The 23188-nt window shown below is 38.0% G+C and overlaps 4 protein-coding genes across 6 annotated transcripts in view; 2 read left to right on the top strand and 2 right to left on the bottom strand.

Annotated features, from left to right (window-relative positions):
- The window catches only part of LOC143544131 (sister chromatid cohesion 1 protein 4-like), a 240928-nt gene that overhangs the window by 18882 nt on the left and 198858 nt on the right, over positions 1-23188 (bottom strand). The gene's annotated exons all lie outside the window — the stretch shown is intronic.
- On the top strand, positions 621-8643 carry LOC143544128 (uncharacterized). Of its 2 annotated transcripts, XM_077036281.1 has the most exons (4): positions 621-763; positions 875-2371; positions 7849-8068; positions 8141-8643. In XM_077036281.1, exons 2-4 carry the CDS (start codon positions 1041-1043, stop codon positions 8537-8539), a joined length of 1950 nt encoding a protein of 649 aa, XP_076892396.1. In that variant the 5' UTR covers positions 621-763; positions 875-1040; the 3' UTR covers positions 8540-8643. The 2 variants fall into 2 exon arrangements, with proteins under 2 accessions (XP_076892396.1, XP_076892397.1); XM_077036282.1 differs by having other exon boundaries at positions 621-2371.
- LOC143544127 (uncharacterized) lies at positions 8741-14305 on the bottom strand. Its single transcript, XM_077036280.1, has 8 exons — positions 14109-14305; positions 13180-13379; positions 10381-10751; positions 10040-10289; positions 9787-9952; positions 9593-9695; positions 9376-9504; positions 8741-9310 (listed from the first exon to the last, which is right to left on the bottom strand). Exons 1-8 carry the CDS (start codon positions 14111-14113, stop codon positions 8816-8818), a joined length of 1719 nt encoding a protein of 572 aa, XP_076892395.1. The 5' UTR covers positions 14114-14305; the 3' UTR covers positions 8741-8815.
- On the top strand, positions 18349-21444 carry LOC143544116 (uncharacterized). 2 transcript variants are annotated; one of them, XM_077036268.1, is made up of 4 exons: positions 18349-18471; positions 18567-18661; positions 19599-20676; positions 21354-21444. In XM_077036268.1, exons 1-4 carry the CDS (start codon positions 18358-18360, stop codon positions 21426-21428), a joined length of 1362 nt encoding a protein of 453 aa, XP_076892383.1. In that variant the 5' UTR covers positions 18349-18357; the 3' UTR covers positions 21429-21444. The 2 variants fall into 2 exon arrangements, with proteins under 2 accessions (XP_076892383.1, XP_076892382.1); XM_077036267.1 differs by having other exon boundaries at positions 19590-20676.

The raw sequence follows: 23188 nt of genomic DNA, 5'->3' as shown, positions 1-23188 counted from the left end.
CATAGTTCTCTCATCTCACTATCTCACGGTTCTCAACATATTATTGGTTCTGAAATGAATGCTCTCCTATCATGAGTCATACGTGTATGTATGGTGTGGTTAATTACAAAAAGATTATCACGTAAACATAAATAAACATAAAGAACAATCTAAATCGTTTAACTTCATCAAGATTCATATTTTCAAAATTATTTACTTGTTACATACATGTTCGAGTATTATGTATATGAAAAACCATTAATCAATTTGTTAATATGTTTTTTAGTTTAAATTAAGTGTGAATTTCATTTTCATTGTATTTCAATTTTCAACACAGATTAGTATTTAAAAAAAACATATGATTGAAAAAATAATAATAAGAGCTTATTTTGTCTTCATGTTGTTGAAAAGAAATGTCATAAGTGTCTGCCTATACAACATTACAAAGATCATTTCAATAGTATCCAAAGCTTGGTTGAACATAATTAAAAAAAAAGATAATAATAATAATAATAATAATATCCATCCAGTTGCCAATTGCCATCACTATCCTTTTGACGACAGTAAAGACACATAAAATTGAACCTTGTAGTCTGTTTTTAAGCTTCTTCACATGATCCAGTAGTAACTTATGGATTTATATTTATTACTATTAATAATCTAAAGCCAAAGTGGACACAACACAACACAACACAACACACTCAGACACAGATCTCAGCCGCGTGAGTTTACTTTTCAACATGAACATGATGATTCATTCATCTTTCTCAATCCATCCATTCAGGTTTCATTCATTTCTTCTTTTCAATTCACTAATTAGTAATAAAGTTTCAACCTTTAAAGTTGTTCATGTTACAATTTACTTAAAAACATCTGTTTAATCTCTGTGTTTCAGATTTGGTGAAACCCCTTTAGCTTAGGATTACACTAGTCACTTAAAGCTTCAAGCTTTTTATGTTTTCCCCAATGTGGACCAATATTAGGTTAAAATACTGAATTGGGTGTTTTTAGTTTTATTGAATTGCTAAGAAGTTAGAAAGATCAAAACAATATTATTATTAATGGAAGATTATTCCAAGTATTCCCATAGTCCTGCTCACCTAGCCGTTGCCCAACGAGACCACGCGGCGCTTAAGAAGGTTATAACCGCCCTCCCACGCTTAGCCAAGGCCGGTACGGTTACCACCGAGGCTGAGTCGTTAGCTGCTGAGCTGGAGGCTGATGCGCTTTCGGCTGTGATTGACTGTCGTGATGTTCCGGGCCGTGAAACGCCTCTGCATCTTGCGGTTAGGTTAAAGGATGCGGTCTTGGCGGATATATTAATGGCTGCTGGTGCGGATTGGAGTCTGCAGAATGAGAACGGGTGGAGTGCGCTTCAAGAAGCGGTTTGTAATCGAGAGGAGAATATAGCGATGATTATTGCTCGGCATTACCAACCGTTGGCGTGGGCTAAGTGGTGTCGTAGGCTGCCGCGTATAGTCGCGTCGGCTAACCGGATACGTGACTTTTACATGGAGATAACTTTCCATTTTGAAAGCTCAGTTATTCCGTTTATAGGAAGGATTGCTCCTTCGGATACTTACCGGATTTGGAAACGCGGGTCGAATTTACGGGCTGATATGACTTTGGCGGGCTTTGACGGGTTTAGAATCCAACGGTCGGATCAAACTTTCATGTTTCTTGGAGACGGGTACTCACGAGAAGACGGTAACGTGTGTTTACCTCCCGGTTCTTTGATTGTTCTTTCGCATAAAGAAAAGGAGATAACGAATGCGTTAGAGGGTGCGGGCGCACAGCCTTCGGAAGCTGAAGTGGCTCATGAAGTTGCATTAATGTCTCAAACCAACATGTACAGGCCCGGGATTGATGTGACTCAAGCCGAGCTCGTTCCTCATTTGAATTGGAGAAGACAAGAGAGGACCGAGCTTGTGGGAGCCTGTAAAAGCAAGGTGTATGATATGCTCCATGTGATGGTGAGTGTGAAATCGAGGCAGGTCCCGGGTGCTATGACAGATGAGGAACTTTTCTCCAACGAACATGGCGGAGTCGAAAATGGAGTTGACCATGACGAATACGATGACGTTTTGACCCCAGAAGAAAAGAGGCAGTTGAATTCGGCTCTTAAAATGGGGAACTCCGAAAACGTTTGTGAAGATGAAGAACAACAAATCCACCACGAAAATGGCGATTCGGGTTCATTTGAAAACACCGTGTCCAACGCTAAAGATAAGAAAATTTGGTTCGGTTGGAACAAAAAGGGTTCAAAAAACAACGATCCCGAAGATTCAAAGATTCTAAAAAAGTTTTCGAAACTTAACGAAACTCAAAAACCGTCATCTGAAACTTTATCAGAGGACAACAATAGCGAGTCTAAGAAAGGGAAAGTGAAGAGGTAGGTCCCAGCAGAGCCCAGTTGGACCCGCAAGACTCACCTTCAACAGGGACGTCTGCGCTGTTGGACCCGCAAGACTCACCTTAAACAGGGACGTCTGCGCAGTTGGACCCGCAAGACTCACCTCGAAAAGGGACGTCTGCGCAGTTGAACTCGCAAGACTCACCTTAAAGAGGGACGTCTGCGCAAAGACCAACTGGATCCGCAGGACCAACCATGCTCAGAGACGTGACGTCCTTACGCGCAGTACGCAAGCTGTTCCCGCAGGAAAAGCCTTCCAGTGGTGACGTACTCCGCCTGTTCCCGCAGCTACGGATACTAGCCATCAGGGAAGGTTACCCGCACAGCAAGGCTACACGCACAAGGCACTAACTCTCAAATAATTCAGTAATGTCACCTGAAGAGGGAATGAGCAAGCCGGGAATACTCCCGCCCAAAGCCGGGAATTCTCCCGCCCAAATGAGCCAGTCCGTACGCTACTGGAGGACCTTTTGTACTATACCTGCCAAGGTATGGACAAAAGATCTGACCAAAGCTGCGACAGCTCACTGACAACAGTACGACGAGCAGCACGCTCTAGTACTTAATGTCACTATCAGCCGCTGCCTACTCACCAACCCCTGTCGTGGCACGTGCATAGCCTGCAGTTGGTGGAAAAGGAATAGTACACAGCCGGCCATGTCACTATCAGCCGCTGCCTACCCACCAACCACCAGCACGGCACGTGCGTAGCCAACAGTTGGTAGAAAAGGAATATAATACAGCTGGCTGTACCTTCTTGGACACCTACCTTCGGCTATAAATACTCCAACACCTTGGAACGGTATCATCATCTTCTCTCTAGCTATTTCTCTTAATATACACTTATATTCAAGAGCAATCTAGTCTGATTCTCACGCCGGAGGGTGGTCACAAGGAGGTACCCCCCCTTCTCAGTGACGAGCTCACGGTGTCTGTTTTGCAGGTCATCAGAAGAATAACTATCTTGCCGGACCTAACCCTCGTGGGAAACATCTATTTAACTCCCAGATTATCCGTAGTCTGCCGGGGTCGATTAGTGTTTCTTCATTGGCGCCATCCGTGCATAAAAGCTAGAACTTATTCTTTTTCAGTTTTTTCAAAACTTCTGGAAAGATGGTTAACGTTACTCCGGTCCCGAGGCCAGCGAGTGACCAAGAAACCCCGGTAATCACAACCCCAGCTACTGGGAGGAACACCGGCGAGTACACAAATTTTACGAAAACTACCCCGGTTACTCAAGCCGGGGCATGTGCAGTAAGTTTTACGAACACTACCCCGGTTACCCAAGCCGGGGCAAGTGCAGTAAACAATCATCCCCTGGGATTCATAGAATTGTCGGGATGCCTAGCCAAATGGGCAATAGAATTGGGAGAATACGCGATAAAGTACAAGCCGCGACCAGCCATAATAGGCCAGGTCTTGGCCGACTTTATTGCAGAAGTCCCCGCCTCGCGGGAGAAAGAGTGCCAGGAAGAGGCTCAACCCTCTCCAGCACAGGACATCGATGATGTCTGGCGACTCTACACTGATGGAGCAGCCAGCAGCGAGGGCTCAGGCGCAGGATTGAAACTAATCAACCCAGCGGGCCAAGAATACACTTACGCTATTCGATTGGATTTTCCAAGCACAAATAACGAAGCAGAGTATGAAGCATTCTTGGCCGGGCTGAGAATTGCGCGTAAGATGGGAGTGAAGAACTTGGAAGCCCACGTGGATTCCATGTTAGTAGCCAACCAAATAAACGGGACGTACACGGCCGTGAACGACACAATGGCGCTGTACCTCGCACAAACAAAAACCCTCATGCGCGATTTTAACGATTGTAAGGTCATACACGTCAAGCGTAGCGAAAACAAATCTGCGGATGCGTTAAGCAAGCTTGCGTCATTGGCCTTCACCCACTTGGGAAAGGATATCCGCATTGAACTCCTTGGCGCACCATCAGTCTCGCACAAGGAAATCTGTGTCATCCAAACCGGCACAGAAACATGGATGACACCAATAATAAATTACCTTGTGACGGGTATACTACCAGAGTCAAAAACACAGGCAAGAAAACTACGCTGTAAAGCACTGAACTATCAACTCATCGATGACATCCTTTACAGACGTAACTTTCTTGGCCCACTCCTCAGATGCGTTGACGACCAAGATGCCGACTACCTCCTAAGGGAAGTACACGAAGGCATCTGTGGGATACACGCAGGTCCACGCGCAGTTGTAGCTAAGCTAAACAACGCGGGATACTTTTGGCCGGGGATGCATATGGATGAACTGGCATACATCAGAAAGTGTAGGTCTTGCCAACTCTACGCACCCAACACGCATCGCCCGAAGAATGAACTTGTTCCAGTCACCTCTTCATGGCCATTTCAGAAGTGGGCCATCGATGTGACAGGCCCATTTCCCACAGCAGCAGGGAACGTTCAGTATCTAGTGGTAGCCATCGACTACTTCACCAAGTGGATAGAAGCAAAACCCTTAGCCCAAACAACCGCAAAACATATCAAAAAATTTATTTGGGAATTTATTATTTGTCGTTTTGGACTTCCACAGAATTTGGTGAGCTATAACGGCACCAACTTTGCTGACAAGAAGCTACAACAGTGGCTGAAAGAACTTCAAATCACCCACACCTTTACCTCAGTGGCACACCCGCAAGGTAATGGTGAGGTGGAAAGAGCAAATAAGAGCATCGTCGACGGCATTAAGAAAAGACTCCTGGAACACAGATCCGGCTGGGTGGATGAAGTTCCACACGTCCTTTGGGCACATAGAACGATGAAAAAGGCAAGTACGGGAGAAACCCCGTTCAGCCTCACTTATGGCACTGAAGCCATGGTCCCGGTCGAAATTGGTCTACCCTCACAAAGGGTCTTGATTCAACCAGAGGACAATGACACGGAAAGACGGTTAGACCTTATGCTAACCGAGGAACGCAGAGACTTAGCCGCAGCGCGTGAAGAGAACTACAAGCGACAAATGCAAAATTACTACAACACGCGGGTAAAACTCTGCAACTTCAATGTCGGAGACTACATACTGCGTAACAACGAGGCTTCGAACCAAGAACGCCCAGGAAAGCTGGCCCCGGTTTGGGAAGGGCCATACATTATCAAAGAAGTTTTGGGAAAGGGCGCATACCGGCTCGAAAGGCTCGATGGCACCCCCATCCCAAGAACATGGAATGGAGCTCAATTACGCAAATGTTACATGTAGATCAATTCCAAACTTATAAAGAAACTGCCTAGAGCCACTTCTAATGGAAATGATTCTCCTTTATCACATTGTGTTGATCGCTTCACATTTATACTTATGAACTTTCCGGACGGATATGCCGGTATTCACCGCATAAATATGGAAAGAAGTCGTTGCATGTGGACGGCGGCAAAACCCGCATAAACACAAAAAACGGCAAAAGTTTCTAAGGAAAAGATGAGGAAAACCTTCACGCAGGTCAGTTATAGGTAAAGTTTCGTCATCCCACTAAATGAAAGTGACGGTCCTACCCGCACAACCATGATAGAGGAAACTGAACATTAACCTATTGACAACAGCGCGTCGAAAGGTTAACTTATTCAAAACACTTGGAAAATTGCTAAGTTAAACTAAAATATGCATGAGCAAGTCATATAACGTTTACAACGCAAGTCAAAAAGATTCAAAAGTAAGCGGGACTATACCCCCTTACCTTGGCAACCAAGTAACTATAAGACAGGTGCGGGTACAGTGTCAAGGCAAAACCCTTCACATACTTAGCACCTGCAGGGAATTGAAGCCAAGAATACCTTGGCAACCAAGTAACTATAAGACAGGTGCGGGTACAGTGTCAAGGCAAAACCCTTCACATACTTAGCACCTGCAGGGAATTGAAGCCAACAATACCTTGGAAGTAAAGTAACTATAAGACGAGTGCGGGTACAGTGTCAAGGCAAAACCCTTCACATACTTAGCACTCGCAGGGAATTGAAACCAAGAAGGATCTTCTGGGCCATGCTTGCGGAAACGGAAATAACATCCCCGCATAGCGGGAACGTTGAGAACTAGATTGATTGAAGCTCCAAGATGGAATTGGTTGTTTAACATAATTGATCACTATGTTTAAAACTACCAAAACCTCAGGGAGAATCTACACAAGTGGAACTCAACGCTCCTGACTTACAAGGAGGTTACAGACCTACCCGCATCATACCCAAAGATCAAGCAGAAAAGTCGGGAATTTCTGCACGTGACATTAGGACTTCCGCGGGAAGAATCCCCATGGAAAACCTTAAAACTAAACCCTTTTCAAAACCCCTTGCTTAAGTCCAAAAGTTCACCTCACTTATTAACAATTCATGAGAAGAACATTGGACTGGGGGGACTTGAAGAGGTAGGTCCCAGCAGAGCCCAGTTGGACCCGCAAGACTCACCTTCAACAGGGACGTCTGCGCGGTTGGACCCGCAAGACTCACCTTAAACAGGGACGTCTGCGCAGTTGGACCCGCAAGACTCACCTCGAAGAGGGACGTCTGCGCAGTTGAACTCGCAAGACTCACCTTAAAGAGGGACGTCTGCGCAAAGACCAACTGGATCCGCAGGACCAACCATGCTCAGAGACGCGACGTCCTTACGCGCAGTACGCAAGCTGTTCCCGCAGGAAAAGCCTCCCAATGGTGACGTACTCCGCCTGTTCCTGCAGCTACGGATACTAGCCATCAGGGAAGGCTACCCGCACAGCAAGGCTACACGCACAAGGCACTAACTCTCAAATAATTCAGTATTGTCACCTGAAGAGGGAATGAGCAAGCCGGGAATACTCCCGCCCAAAGCCGGGAATTCTCCCGCCCAAATGAGCCAGTCCGTATGCTACTGGAGGACCTTTTGTACTATACCTGCCAAGGTATGGACAAAAGATCTGACCAAAGCTGCGACAGCTCACTGACAACAGTACGACGAGCAGCACGCTCTAGTACTTAATGTCACTATCAGCCGCTGCCTACTCACCAACCCCTGTCGTGGCACGTGCATAGCCTGCAGTTGGTGGAAAAGGAATAGTACACAGCCGGCCATGTCACTATCAGCCGCTGCCTACCCACCAACCACCAGCACGGCACGTGCGTAGCCCACAGTTGGTAGAAAAGGAATATAATACAGCCGGCTGTACCTTCTTGGACACCTACCTTCGGCTATAAATACTCCAACACCTTGGAACGGTATCATCATCTTCTCTCTAGCTATTTCTCTTAATATACACTTATATTCAAGAGCAATCTAGTCTGATTCTCACGCCGGAGGGTGGTCACAAGGAGGTACCCCCCCCCCCTTCTCAGTGACGAGCTCACGGTGTCTGTTTTGCAGGTCATCAGAAGAATAACCATCTTGCCGGACCTAACCCTCGTGGGAAACATCTATTTAACCCCCAGATTATCCGTAGTCTGCCGGGGTCGATTAGTGTTTCTTCAGAAAGATAATAGTGTGAAAAAGAAGAAGAAAAAAGGATCAACAACCGATGTTAAGCATGAAAGCGAGTACAAAAAAGGGTTAAGACCCGTTCTTTGGTTAACACCTGATTTCCCTTTGAAAACAGACGAGCTCGTGCCATTACTCGACATCTTAGCCAATAAGATGAAGGCTATTAGGAGATTACGAGAGCTTTTAACCACTAAAATACCTACCGGCACCTTCCCCCTCAAGGTACATTCTTTTATCTTTTTAAAAAATATATAGTTTCATTACGATGTAACTGATATCCGTTTGTGAGTGCAGATCGCGATTCCAATTGTGCCAACAATAAGAGTACTTGTAACGTTTACCAAGTTCGAGGAGCTACAAACCGCATCAGAAGAATTTTCAACACCACTTTCGAGCCCCGCTCATTTCCAAGACTCGAAATCTAAAGAACCCGAGGGGTCAACATCATGGATCTCATGGATGAAAGGGACCCGCGGTGACCCGTCAAGTGACAGTGAGGTTCGTAGCTTCCGAGACGAACCAGACCCGTTTAACATACCCGCAGATTACACGTGGGTAGATGCCAACGAGAAGAAACGTAGAATGAAGGCCAAGAAAGCCAAGAATCGGAAACACAAGAAGAAATCTGCACCAGCAGCAGTAGATCGAAGCACCGAAAACGGTGCAAGGCAGTCGAGTGAAGATTTGGAGTGATTTGTTCATCGATTCGGGTATGAAATTTAATATTTTCTGTTCTTGTTGTATGCAATCTTGGTTCCAGTAGTTTTCTCAGGAACAACTTCAACATGATGTATTAATGTTTTTTAAGTTATATATTATTATTTCTCTTCAGTTTTTTTTAATTTTTGTTTAAACATTGATATAGTGGCATATTATTATGTGACCTGACACTCATTGTTTACCCCATAAGTGTTTATACATTGATATTTTATACATAAGATGAAACTAAAAGATGCAACTCGTGCGTTTTTACCAAAACCGATCCTTATTAACACTCAAGTACCCTGCCATAACCTTTCCACCGGTATTTCTCATTCCGTCAATGAGATAACACCATGTAGAACCCAAGGCTCCAATGAAGAAGTCGGCTTCGGTAGCCATCAAAAAGTTTGCAAGCGGATAATTAGTGCTCGTTTCTCGACCTAGGCTTGCTTCGTATACTGCCATTGTTAGGTTTCCCACTTGTCGCCTCGCATTTGAGTAGTAAAAGTTCCAGTTTGGATACAACTTTGTTTTGTCGATCACTTCTTGCATCTCGGTTGATAGCCAAATTCGTTTCAGATGAGGGAAACGGTTTCTAGCCCGGTTAGCAAGACGCATGTATTCTTCAAATTCAACCACCTTCATTTCACACGCTTTGTCTCCCATTCTTACATGCACGCTTAACATCGGCCTTGGCGTCCAAGGTTCGTGATTTGACCATACGTATTCTTCGATCGCGGATCTTGAATCTTTCATGTTTTCCTGAAGTTAAACAGTAGATGAGCCATGGCTGATAAGGTAAAGGGTACGATGGTAATTTAACGAACCTCGAAATCGTCCGAGATACTCATTGAGTGAACCAACTCGGCAGCTTCCCGCCCAAACGCCGAGTGTCGAGCTACATTTAGTAAACCACACGTGTACTCGGTTTGGAACCTCATAAGATAGCGCAAAGCCTGAATATATAGTTCAGCTAAAACGTAGAATGTTCGACTTTTTTATTCATTAAAGATCAAATAGAGTCATGTGATCTTAGTTATCTACCTGTGCTCGCCACCATCTCCAGTCCATTCTCCGATGATAGCCGATTAAAGTCCCGTTGACTTCTGTTGTCGGCTGCATGTAACTCCAAGGACTGCCCCATACTCTGTAATAAACATAGATCGAATCATTGGTGATACATAAACTCACCATTATGACAAATATATAGTAGTTAAAAGTTACAAAAATATATTAACCGTGGGATCGAGCCGGTCCATATCTGTTTGGTTGTGTAGTTTTCTTTAACTGTAATAACTCCTCTCTCCAATGCTCCTTTTTCCTTCACGAGTTCAAACGCTCGTTCTCTACACTCCTGTGATGTCTCGGGAAAAAAGTAGCATGACCAACTAGACCTCGATGCACCTAACGTGAAAATATAACCGAGTGAGACATAACTACTTTACTAGACCCGTGATGAAACTTTGTATGCGTTTTCGTAAGTCGGTCTACCTTTACAACCATCATGGTCGGCTCGATTATAGTAGTTTGTGACAAGTACCCTATTTTCATTCATAGAGATTGCAAGAAGCCCGGTCATCCCAGCAAACTGGGCCCCCATACCAAACCCGGGTATTCTCTCCCAATCCGCAACAAGAAACTTTACATTCGGATCTTTACAATTCACGGGATGTTGGTGGACCCATATATCGCGTTGTACTTCCCTTGTTAGTGGATAGTTTTCTTCGTCCGACCCTTTAATCTGTTACAACCCGTATATACATAAACGTCAGCAAGTGGGTCCCACTTGATAGAACGTAAAAATTACAGAATTGTTAGAAGTGAAAACGTACCCACGGAGGGTAAGAACCTTTGGAGATGGGTTGATGACCATTATACCCTTGCCGCTCGTCTTTTGTCGATAAAGGGTAGTTACTCAAGAAACCTTTCCACATTGTCCACGGTGGTAGTTTCCCGTCTTCGGTACGTTTATCGAGTATCTGATTGGCTTCACTCCTCAACTTACAGTTGTCCAAATGAGGAGGTCTAGGAACCTTTTGTGAAAACATGTCTTCACCCGTGTTTGACTTGTTCAGCATGGCGCTCCAAGCCGAGTAGATTGAGTTGACTCGGTTGTTGACTTGGACCTCCATTAAGTTTTGTGATAGCACCATTCTTTCTACTGCTCCAGGTTTAGAATCACATTCTCGACCCGTAAATGCATCTAGAAAACATCACAATTCGTTGGACAACGTTTAACATAACTTCGAAAGCAGGACATGTCATAAACGAACCACAAAAGTTGGTTACAAGAATCACCTACGATCGTATATCGGTTTCTTAATCGATTTCTTTTTAAGTTATAGTTGATTGTTTTAGGTTTTTGTAACCCAACCAACATGTGTAGAGACAGAGGAGGGGTGACTTAACCTTCCAAAAACCATGTAGAAGAGTTGAAAAAAAGTAAAAAGGACGAAATTCTATAATGTTCATAGTTGAGGGGTTTAACTGAAAACATTTTAGAGATAAATGTTCTCTATGTAAATATTTTGTTTTTATTTGAGTAAATTAAAGAATAAAGATTATGTCTCATACCCTGATACCCTACCAATAGCAGTTTAATGCAAATAGCGGGATTTTTACTGTGTATGATTGATTAATTTCGTGCTTCCAGATTTGATCCTTAATCCTTATTAATTACATTAGACGTCCATGGTTTGTAACAAATTACATCCTTTTGAATGGATGACCATTAGTTTTGTTTGTTAAATCCAGTCATATGCATTACACAAAAAGGGCAATTTGATCTTTTTAATCCAAAAGGACTAATTATGTAAATGTTGCAACTCTACAGTCAAAATCATAACAAATTTACATATTCCGTCATAAGATACATGACTTCATAGTTGCGTATATGCTTTCACTTGAGCATTACGAGTTACCTATGTATGAAAATAGATATTTGAATTTGATTAGCTTGTTATTTATTATTTTATGGGGAAAAAAAACATAGATATGTGTATCATATAGGTGGGTGTTATTTTCAAATGAATAAAGGTTATACCTAGGCGTTGGTGATCGTACAGAGGAATCACGAAAAGAGTTGAAAGGCATTTAAAGTGATAGCTTTATGCAAAGCCTAACTCACAAGGCAACATAAATATTAAATACATGTTCTCAAGTCTTCACTTTATTTAGACAGATCACGAGTTACTTTACAAAGTCTCAACTTCGTGGGTGTTGTTAGATACCACTACTAATAATTATGTATCGAGACAATTATGTTTAAGAAAAAGACTTTATATTGATAATTACGGGAACCGTATAATATATTAATACAAAGTGCTCTGCTAATCTGATTGAAGAGAAGAAAAAAATGGTGTCTAGTTAAACAAAATATACAAGTCTCTATGCAAATCTTACAATTATCTATTTATCTATTATTTTTCGGCTTCGTGTTAAAAGCCACTCTTCGAATATACATGATTAGATTATTAGATCACTATCCTTAAGAATTTTAGCCCCTACTAGGATAATTGTTGGGAATATTTGGTTAGTAGTTGGACGCTTAAATTCCAATTGTATGACGGAAAAAGTTACTATTAACGTGCCTATAAGTTAGTTGGGACTACAAGTCTGCAAGAGAAACATTATTGCATGTACATGTCTCAAATGTATATTTTAATTTAAACTTTAGCTTTTCTGTTTTTAAAACCATTTCTTTTTCTATTCGACACCCTTAAAGTTAAAATCATATATAAAACCGAAATCATACAAAGAAATCGCATTATCTAGTGACTAATGATGTTTTTTTAAACATTTTTTTTTGTTACCTAAGAGATTATGAGATTTGATCTCTCATTATTTGAAAGGACAAAGTTTTATCTAACAACTTGATAGGTCGAGTAATGATGTTAGCCAATAAACTTTACATATTTTATTACCAATACAAATAAAACCAGAGTAATACATCTATGAAAATATAATTCTAGAACATAAGAGTATAAATGATCATTATATTTTTTTTTATCCTTGGAAAGAAAATAATTGGTACCAACTTTAGTTTGCTTCAATGACACACCCTTGAGGACTAAGAACTACTCATTTGTACATTTTTGACTAATCAATTTTATGTTTATCCTTCCACTATTATAATTCATAAATGTCATCATCCAACTTAACATATACTCCACCAACTTTCTAATAATAAAATCATTTTGACCACTTTAATTAACATATCATCATCAATCATCGTACTCAGTATATCCCACAAATAGCAAAGCTATGGTAGGGTCTAAGGAGGGTAAGATGTAGACATCCTTACCTCTAACCCATAGGGATAGAGAGGCTGCTTCCGGTGAGACCCCCGGCTCGATAGTAGTTTTGCATCAAGCCTTGGACATAAGACACATAACACTCAACCATCGGGACACCGACCGACGGGTGCATGTACCCTTGTCTTTCGGCTATCAACAACACCGCATGATGCCTGATTAACCTTCCGCCACTTTTAACGTTATTTTCACGAGATTAGTAAAATAACGTCAAAATTCGTGCAATTTCACTTTTGCCCACATATATACATTATATGCGTGCACCGTAAGCAGGACGTAAGAGAAAAACTTAAGAGGGAAATTAAGAGAAAAACTTACTGAGAAAATATGAAGTGGAACTGGAATTAGGGGATATGTGAAAAGAAGCAAAAGAAGTGAGGGCAGCAAGAAAGAGTGAAGCAAGACATACTCCACACAGAAATCCAATCACACATATTTGGCATGAAAATGAGTTTCCTAATTGTACTGCCTTCAATGACACTATTCTCTCCAATGATTTACCATTATTCTCCATTTTTCTGCAAAATGAACCACATAAAAGGCTATCTTATATCTTTTATATACAAAATAAATATTTTTTTAATAGGAAATAGATAAGAGGTTATGTTTACCAGAAAAAAAAAATAATAAAAAAAATCATATTTTTTAGGTATTATTTAGCAAAAAAAAAAAGCAAGTTCATAAATAAATAAGGTTTTTAGCTATTTTCAGGCATTATGTTGGAAAATTTAATAGGACTACATATTAAACTCAAAAAGATAATAAAATCAGTGAGTAAAAGGATATTTCTAGTTTTCTAAAGATAGTATTGAAAAAAACAAATATAATTTGGTTTCCTTGATAAAAATGAGGATTCTTGATTTTTGATCATAATATAGAAAAAAGATACTTGAATTAAATTTACAGAGACAAAGAACAACAAATTTGATGGCTTTTTTTTTTTCTAAAGATTAATATATAAGACTATTGAGGGTAATGTACCCAAAAATAGTAACAATAACTGGATATTAATCAGAAGTTATGAATTGGAAGCCATCAGAACATATGAAAAAAAAAATGAAATCTTTTTTTCCAATTATGTTTCAGAAACATAAAAAGATTATGTCAGATTATCATATTACTGAGATGATAATTCAGCAATGACTCAAAATTCTTATACAGAATTACACAAGAAAACTGTAACAAATCATTTATATGTACATGTATACATCATGTGTGTGTGTGTATGAATGTATATAGAGACTTACCTCATAGAAACCTATAATTCACTAAAGCTGGACATGTATGTTATTCTGAATTAAAGCTTATAGCATCATCAGGTAGCCTTCTGTTTCTGACTCTGTATCTCTTATCTCTATATTTGTATGTATGTGTGTATGCAGGACAGAGTCTGGTGTATGGAGGAAGAAAAGATTAGGTGGTGTCATGTGTAGGTAAGAAAATATGTTCTTCAATGGAAATGTGAGCCCCTATTTATTTTTATTTTTTATCTTTACACTCTTTAACAGCACATTCATAACTCAATTCAGGTTTCACTTTACAGCCCCAAAGGATTAAATGGTAAAAACACTAGCTATTTTTTTTGTTTGATTCAAAAATATAAAAATGTCTTTTTATTAATTATTATTTATTTTCTGTTTCATTAAGACATTTTCAATTGTGCTATATCTTCGCTTTGAAACGATCAAAAGTTTATGTGTTTTGTAAGTTGTGGATTAAAACATGTGTATTTAGTTTAAGTTGGATAACTAACCGCAATAATAGTGAATCTAGTCTTTTAGATGTTTTTTTTTCTTCTATAATCATAACTGCACGTTATATAAAATATATGATGATATTGATATTTTACAAATTAGTATATAGGCATAAATCAGTGTCATGTATTGCAAGTGAAACGCATACCAAAAAGAGATTATTATAAATTTATAAGTAACTAATTAAAATAAGTAAAATTGGTGAAGTGTAGGATTTCATAGATGAAAGTTTGGTGGCATACATAAGTAAACATGTGCAGTTTATTTGGTGTGATGTCCATTATACATACAAATTAAGTGTTAATATACGTTAGTTATATTTGATATTAAATTTCAACATGCATGTGGTACTATATTGGGGATTTCTGCAATCGTATATTTTAGGAAAATCTGAGAGTCGTGAAACACTTTCAGATCAAAACTATTTGTTGGTTCTCAAATGTTTTGACCGGATAAAACTCAGATTGAGTGCAAGAATCTTTATGGTGATTGAGAGAGTTTTTGAACCAGAGTGAAACATCGTATGATCAATGGTAGTTTTAATTAGGGTTGGACAGTTGTAACTACCTTTGCAGTTATCTGATTTTGAAATTCAAAATCATAAAATACGCTCTGGAATTTGTGACAAATAAAACATATGAAATTTAATTAAATTAAATTTCTAATGTGTTTGTTAATATAACAATATATGTCACAAAAAAATTTTTCAAGCTGACCTGGCAGCTCAACCCCAGCCAGGGGCGTTGCCCCCTTGGAACCCCCATGACTTAGGGGATTCGCCCCTAAGTACCAATAGGATTATAAATTATAATAAGATCAAATAAGTGTGCATCCCGCACCCGACTTATTTAGATTCGTATTACAATTAACTTGATCAACAAGTTAATTCTTAATTACATTAAAATCACTAACATACTATAACACGTAGTTTAAGTTCGCAGCACCACACGTAGTTTAAGTTCGCAGTACCATGATGGGTTATACATGTTATATATTTGAATATTGGAGCCTCAAATGGTGAAATTCAAGTCAGTCTAATGGGTCAAACCGCCTATGACGTTTGCCATGATGTCTGACTCGTCAATGCCTTTTCGTTGAATGATAATGGGCCTCATAATTCCATTCGTAGCCAAATTATGCCTTTAAGTTTGAGTCTTTAATAGTCTTGTTTTCTCATATCAAGATGATTCATATAAGAGTAAGCTAACCTTTGTATTAGAATATAGTACATAACTATTGGTGTTATATTTATTAGATTCAATTTAAGACTACATTATAAAACTGGAACTACCCTCACTCAAAAGTAATGCATTGATATGACATCTTCATTAGAAGACAAAGAGTGATAGGTGACACAAACCAAATATGAAAAGCTGAACGTGACATTCAATCAGGGTACAGTTTTTATTGCAGAATGCACAAGTTAACAAGTCGCTAGCTAGATACATTTGTATGTATTTTTATTCATGTAACAAACTACTAAAAGGTTATTGTCTAGATTTAATGAGCAACATACAACTTTCGATACCTAGTGTACAAGTCCGTAATTACAACTGAAAGAAACAGCATAAACTATAGTCTATAGTCCCCTCGTGTCATGAGTGAACAAAAGCCAAATTTAACAAGTAAACAAAAATATCTATGATCTTCTATTGTCTTATTTATATTTTGTTACTAACTTATTTAGTAATTAGTAGTGGGTAATTCATCACTCGTTTGTCTTGTTTCTGTATAAACCTTTTTTTATTTGAATAATATGTGATTTATTAAAAGATAGTGTCTACATCGATACTAGAAAGCAAAAGGATAACAAGTTGTAACGCTAGCTCTTTTTGAACATACGATCACAATTTCACATCTATTACATTCTCCCCAATTTAGATTATTCTAACTTTATTTTAATTTCAACAAGAACATTAAACTTAAAATCCAAAGCAAAAAAGTGACATAAATAAAACATGTGAATTAAGATTATTATGAGATGTTAGTCACTGAGTGTGTGCACGGCGGAATAATAGAATATTTTCCCAATATAAAACTGTAGAGGTAACTTCTCCCTTGAGCCTGAACCCATTTCGGTTTGGCCCACAAGGTTCGGCCTCATCTTTCAGCCCACATGGTTCGACCTCCGTAAGCTCATAGTCTCAACTCATAAATCATAATGTTGACTTATGCTCCAAAAAGGTTCTTAGCAGGCAAGCTAATGATCAAATTGCAAATAACTAAATAATGTGGATTCCGATTAATTTTAGAAACTAAAAGCTTATGGCATTAAAAATAAATATTTGACTTATTGGACCCAACACATAATCTTTACTATATATAATACACCAAATAAGGTTAAATTAAGACACATTTTTTAAAGGATTTACAATTTGTAAGGCATAAAGTACAAGTGTAATAAAGGACAAAATGGTCTTTTAAACACAATCAACACACGCTCATTTGAATTCAACAAATATATTACAAGTTTGTTACCTCAACTTTAATCAAATTTTGTTAATTTAAGAAAATAATTACAACTTTCATCCCTCATGGTTAACCAATTTTTACTCTAACTTTATTCTTTTTGGTTTTCTTGTTATATCTTTTACAAAAATATGATTAAAACTAAATCTTAACATACCCATTTAACGAGCTTATTTTTATTAACGTGTCAATATAATTTTTTTTAAAACAGATAAACGGTTTAAATTGTACAAGTCATTAATGCATGGATATATGCATGAATATACAAGTTAGTTTTACAAGTAAAATTAATTACAGGTATAGTAACTAACCCTTAAAATTTATTATTTTAAGAGTTAGTTACAACTTTGCCCCCTCATGTTTATATAAATATTATTATCTTTTAATATATTTTACAAAAATATGATTATAAGTACTCAAATCATATAAATATCAAAATAATCAAGGCGAACTCGAGTTTAAGATTTTATCTTTAATTTCGAGCAGAGCTGAGTCGGTTCGGTATGATGTTCGACTCGAGCTAGGCTTAGCTCGCCAACAACCTTTTAAGTGTTGTTTCCCCCTACATCATGCGGGCATCTGACTAGTATTTATTTAATGACCCACAAACATCGTAACCCATATATCCACTATATAAAGAGGCCTCATCCTCATTGCGAAAGACCTTCTCGACGCTCCTTCGTACTCACAAGTCATAACTTGTCTTCTCTACGACCTTCATAATACATTTACATACATGTCAATTGACGAATTATGGTGTTTTACATTAGAGGGTGGTCATCAACTTCTTCGACCATTGACCCCTTCTAACAAGCTTATTCACGATCGTCAAAATAAGGAAAGAAGACATTATCATATCAAGCTAACATTGACTCTGAAAAAACAAATTTTCAAATTAAAATTAATACATAATTCTTTAATGTCAAAAGGAACACTAAATAGGTCTCCTATTTATTAATGAGAAAATAGTTATTAAAAAACATATTATGAAACTTAAATAAAATAGTTATTAAAACACATATCATAACATAGCGAAATGAGATGTGGAGTGGAGTAAAGGCCCCATTAGAGCAATAGAGCCTACTAATCCAGCAACGGTCACATATTTTCAAAGACGCTCCATAATATCCTTTCCTTTCCTTTCCTTTCCTTTCCTTTCCTTTCTTAATAATATAACCATCTCCTCCGCAAATCTATCTTTCTTCATAGCTTCATTTAATTTCATCTTCAGCAGCTTCATTCAATTTCATTTTTTCATCATCATATTCATATCATGGGCTGCTTTTCCATTTTCCCCTGTTTCACTTCCTCCAAGCATCCCAAACATACTAATATATATAATGCACTTAATCCGACCACACCCACTTCCGATTCTTCTCCGGATCAGGTAACTTCATCATTATTATTAATTTATTATTATTAGCTTCTTACTACTAATCCACGTTTATTATTATTAATAATAATAATAATAATCTGTTTCAGGGATTTAAGAACAGCTGCGACTCTGCTTTAATCAAGGCGCCAACCGAAGAATCAACCAATATTCGATCGCTCCAAACCCACTTCTCCAAACCTAGGTATAATTTTAGAAAAAGATTTTCTTTTTACTAGCCGAGCTAGCTACTTTAGATTGAATTGATAAAAATTTTAGCTTAGCCCAAGCCTCAAATAAAGCTTGTTTGGTTATTGAGCCCGAGCTTGAGTCTTGTATGGGAAGATTGTTTAGGCGTCGAGCCATGACAACCCTAGTGTACTTTTAAATTTTAACTCTTTTAAGCTTTTATGCATTCATTTCGCATTGCACAACCGCGAGCTCGAGTCAAACTTAGGCTCGTTTGGGGTTTATTCATAACATATAATAATATATAATGTATTTATGTGTGGGCCCTCGGATGGGCAAAAGTGAAATTGCACAACTAATTTTGACGTTATTTTACTAATTTCGTGAAAATAACGTTAAAAGTGGCGGAATGTTAATCAGACATCATGTGGTGGCGTTGATGGCCGAAAGACAAAGGTACATGCACCAATCAGCCGGTGTCCGAATGGTTGAGTGTTATACGCCTTATGTCCAAGGCTACTAGCCTACTATCGAGCCGGGGGTCTCACCGAAAGCAGCCTCTCTATTCCTATGGGGTAGAGGTAAGGCTGTTTACATCTTACCCTCGTCAGACCCTACCATAGCTTTGCTATTGGTGGGATATACTAAGTACGATGATGATGATGAAATTAATTAATAACTACTAAGCGAGTTTACGGCTTTTCCTTAAAAATATAATAATAATTAGAAATGTATGTATATAAATTAAACAATAAATACTAAACGAACGGAGGTCGAGTTTGAAAAAATGACTAACGAGCTCTGGTAAGTCAAAACAAGCCTAGCTGCACTCAGGCTCGACTCGGATTGTTCACGCCCCTACTCTTTACTGTTAATGAAGCTTGTTTCATATGATTGAACACTTTGATTACTTCTTTTACTTCTCTTGTTAAATAAACTTTTAGGGATGATAGTGAGGGTCAGGTGATCAATGACAGTGAAAACAAGACCTCTGCTATAGATTTAGATGTTGAGAACCATGAAGATATCTCAACTGAAGAAGTTGAAACCGAAATTAAAATTCTTCCAGTGGAAAGTAAAGAGCTTAATGAGAAAAAAGTGAAAGAGGAATGTGAAAAATTAGAAACTGTTATGCAAACTGAAAATAAAATCAAGAAAGAAACACAAGATAATGAGGGAGTTGATGCTGAAATTGAGAATGAAAGTGATAAAGAGAAGGAAGTGAAAACAGATGTTCAAGGTCAAACTCAAACCGTATCGGATTCTAGTGCTTCAAGCTACATATCATATCCACCAATGCATAGATACCATAATCATGTAATCAATGAAGATGAAGATCAAGTAGTTATTCAACAAGATTCATCCGAGTCGTTGTTTTCTTTGTCAATTAATCCCAGGAGGCAATCAAAGTCTTTCGCGGTTGAAGCCGATGACAAAGAAGTCAACAGTCCACTAAAAACCAGTTCTTCACCAAAAATGACTACAAAATCAACCAACTCTTGTCCTAATGATTCTTTATTGAACCCGATTGAGAATCTTGCTCAATGGAAAACACTATCCGTTTTGGACCTCGACCAAGAAAAAGAAAACTTGTATTTAGAAGAAGAAAACATTACGATCCCAGTAAGTGAAGATCCCACCTTTAATGCTTGTGATCTTAAGGGTAAAGTGAAAACCAACACCGCGGTAACTACAAGTCTTTCTAGCTGGTTGGTTGAGCCCGAGAAGTCAATGGCAGTTAGCAACCAGGAAGAAAGTCAATATTCTACCGGCAACTCATATGCATACTCTTATGGGGCAACTTCTTGGAAGAGCTTTGAGGAAAGACCGATTTTAGGAGCTTGGACTATTGATGAAGTCAAACAGGTATCTGCAAGATCGTCTCCAAGAAAGTCGCCATGTCGGAACCCTGATGAGCCGATCATAGGGACTGTTGGCAGTTACTGGAGTCATACTATGCAAACCACAGATTCTTCAAGTTCTTGCTCATCTCCCTTTGGAAGGTCTGCAAAATCCGGAAGGAACAGACAGGTATTATGCACTTCTTTATATGTTTATAAAGTTTATATAACAAAGTTAATGTGCTATATATTATTACAATAATTTCGGTTTTGACCAACGGTTCCATGACTTCAGTTGTGTAAATAAGTTTGTTTTGTTGTTTTATAACGACGATAGAACAGTTTGGTTCTTTTTTTTTTGGTAATAGCATGTCATTTTAAAAAGTATGAAAAAGTAGAGTGTTTTCTTATCATGAACTTGTAAAAGCTTAGATAAATAAGATTAACATACGTAGGAAATCATGAACTAATTCGATATTTCAGACATTTAAAAACCGTTTTATTATTAAAGCTATAAACAATAAATAATTAAAGTAAAATAAGAGCATATAAGTAAAATAATATTAAGTTGATTTAAAAATTATTGAGTTTATGTATAAACTATAAAAAATAAATAATTTAAAAAATTTAAACTTTGGATTTGGAAGAATGAATAGACAACATTTTGAAGAAACAGGTTGATCAATGTTAAAGAAATGTGGATTGCAGATATCACTTTTGATTATATTATCTGTTAATTCGTTTACGGGTGTTACCGTCAAAAAAACTAGGCTGTCGCTCGGGTTTTAGTAAGGGTGGGACCGTGGGAACCCCCCCTTCTTCAGCCGGGTATCTAACCAACTGATTTAATATTTTTAATTTTTGTAGAATAAAGCTTTAAGCTGTCACTCTTCTCCCACTAAGAGGAGGTTGGATAGAGCATTCAACAAGGGTGGTGTTTGAGTTAAAGTTATAGAGCATTCAACAAGGGTGGTGTTTGAGTTAAAGTTATAAAGTTGAGTTTGGGAAACTTCAAAGTACAGTTATCTTATTTAGTTTTCAATATTTATGTCTTTCAGATTGAATAAATGGGATGAAAGTGTTTTCATCTCCAGTCTTGTTATATATTCATTCCCCTTTCTGTTTCCTATCATTTTGAATCCATTTGTGATTTGACACAAGGGTTATTGATTTTTTGGAATAATATCCTCTCACAAATTCATGTGTTTTGGATTATCTACTTCTGTTTCATTAGTAGTTGGTGTATATTGTATAGACATGGCTAAAGGCCAAAAGTTTTGCTTTTTTTGGGCCTAAGGTCGGCGTAAATTTAATGGGTATAATTTTAATTTTGAAAAACAGTTGTATGTTTATATCAAGTTCAGCTATGGCCATTGACTAAAATGCATTTTTCATTCTTATTGATCATAAAATAATTTATTGGTCACATAAAGCAGTGTTTTTGTTGGTGGTGAGTGGTGACTATGAATGGTGGTATATACAATAACCTCTCTGTATTTAGTTTTGGTTGCGCTTTGTGATGGTGAGACCGATACCTAATAAACAAGAATCAAATCTTTCTGAATTTTGAGTATCATGTATTCGCATTTCTATAATCAAATCAAAATCCTTATATCCTTATGGAATGCAAAGGCCATTTTGTGAAATATTACATTTAGCTTCGCCCCTGCTGGTGTCCCTATGTTAAATCGCCATTGAGAATCAAAATGTGGTCATGAAGATTTGAAATGCTACATTCTCCATCATGTGGTTTCATAATGCATAATCCCAAAATCATATTCATATACTAAAAAAGGGTATCATAAGTTCCAGAGGATGCACATAAAAAGGTAGATTCACTCTTAGAAAGTTAAAAGCTGTAAACTCCTTTCAAAGGGATTGTAGTGTAAAATATAGTGTGCTGTTAACCCTTAATACTATTTAAGGAACATCATCAACACGAACATCCCCTAAAATAACTAACGCCTTCAATGAAAACGCAATCACCAACATTTACATCTTTCTGCTTATGAAAACAGAGGACATCATCATCATGATTCATGAGTGATTATATGCTAATACTAGCATATCTATCATGTAAAAAGAAAACAGTCATTCATGAGACTATATGCTAATACCAGACTTATTTCATCATAATGTTTAAAAAAAGCCAACATTTTGACATCCAATTACTGAAGCTAAAACACAATTATTAATCCAAGATTGGATCATAGACCACCTGGCTACACTAAAAAATGCAATACGCATCTGATTAAAGTAACTTATATCTCAACTTCAAATATAAAACTTGATGATTGAATCAACCATTTCACACCAAAATGTAAACTTTAAACTAACCAAGTTAACTTCGACAAATGTATCTTTCTGATTACGCGCTAATGCCAGACGCATATCATTATAAGTTGAAAAAAAGGCCAACAATTTAACATCCAATGACTGAAGCTAAGAGAATTATTAATCCAAGATTGGATCATATACTAATATTGATTTATATTTCAACTTCAAATACAAAACTTGATGAATGAATCAACCATTTTACAGACACCAAAATGTAAACTTTATACTAACCAAGTTAACTTCGACGAACCGATCACATATCCGATACAAAATTCAACAACAAATCGTGCCGATTTCCAAAACCCCAACTTTTCTTCAGATCAGACACGAATTACACCGAATAATACTCCCACCAAAAGAATTAT

Source organism: Bidens hawaiensis, unplaced genomic scaffold (genome assembly GCF_021521415.1).
Source record: "Bidens hawaiensis isolate Kalapana, Puna unplaced genomic scaffold, B.hawaiensis_p1.1 tig00013428_1, whole genome shotgun sequence".
In the NCBI taxonomy this organism is placed as follows: Eukaryota; Viridiplantae; Streptophyta; class Magnoliopsida; order Asterales; family Asteraceae; genus Bidens; species Bidens hawaiensis.
Note: the sequence above shows the minus strand (reverse complement) of the source record. Positions and strands in the feature narration are given on the sequence as shown.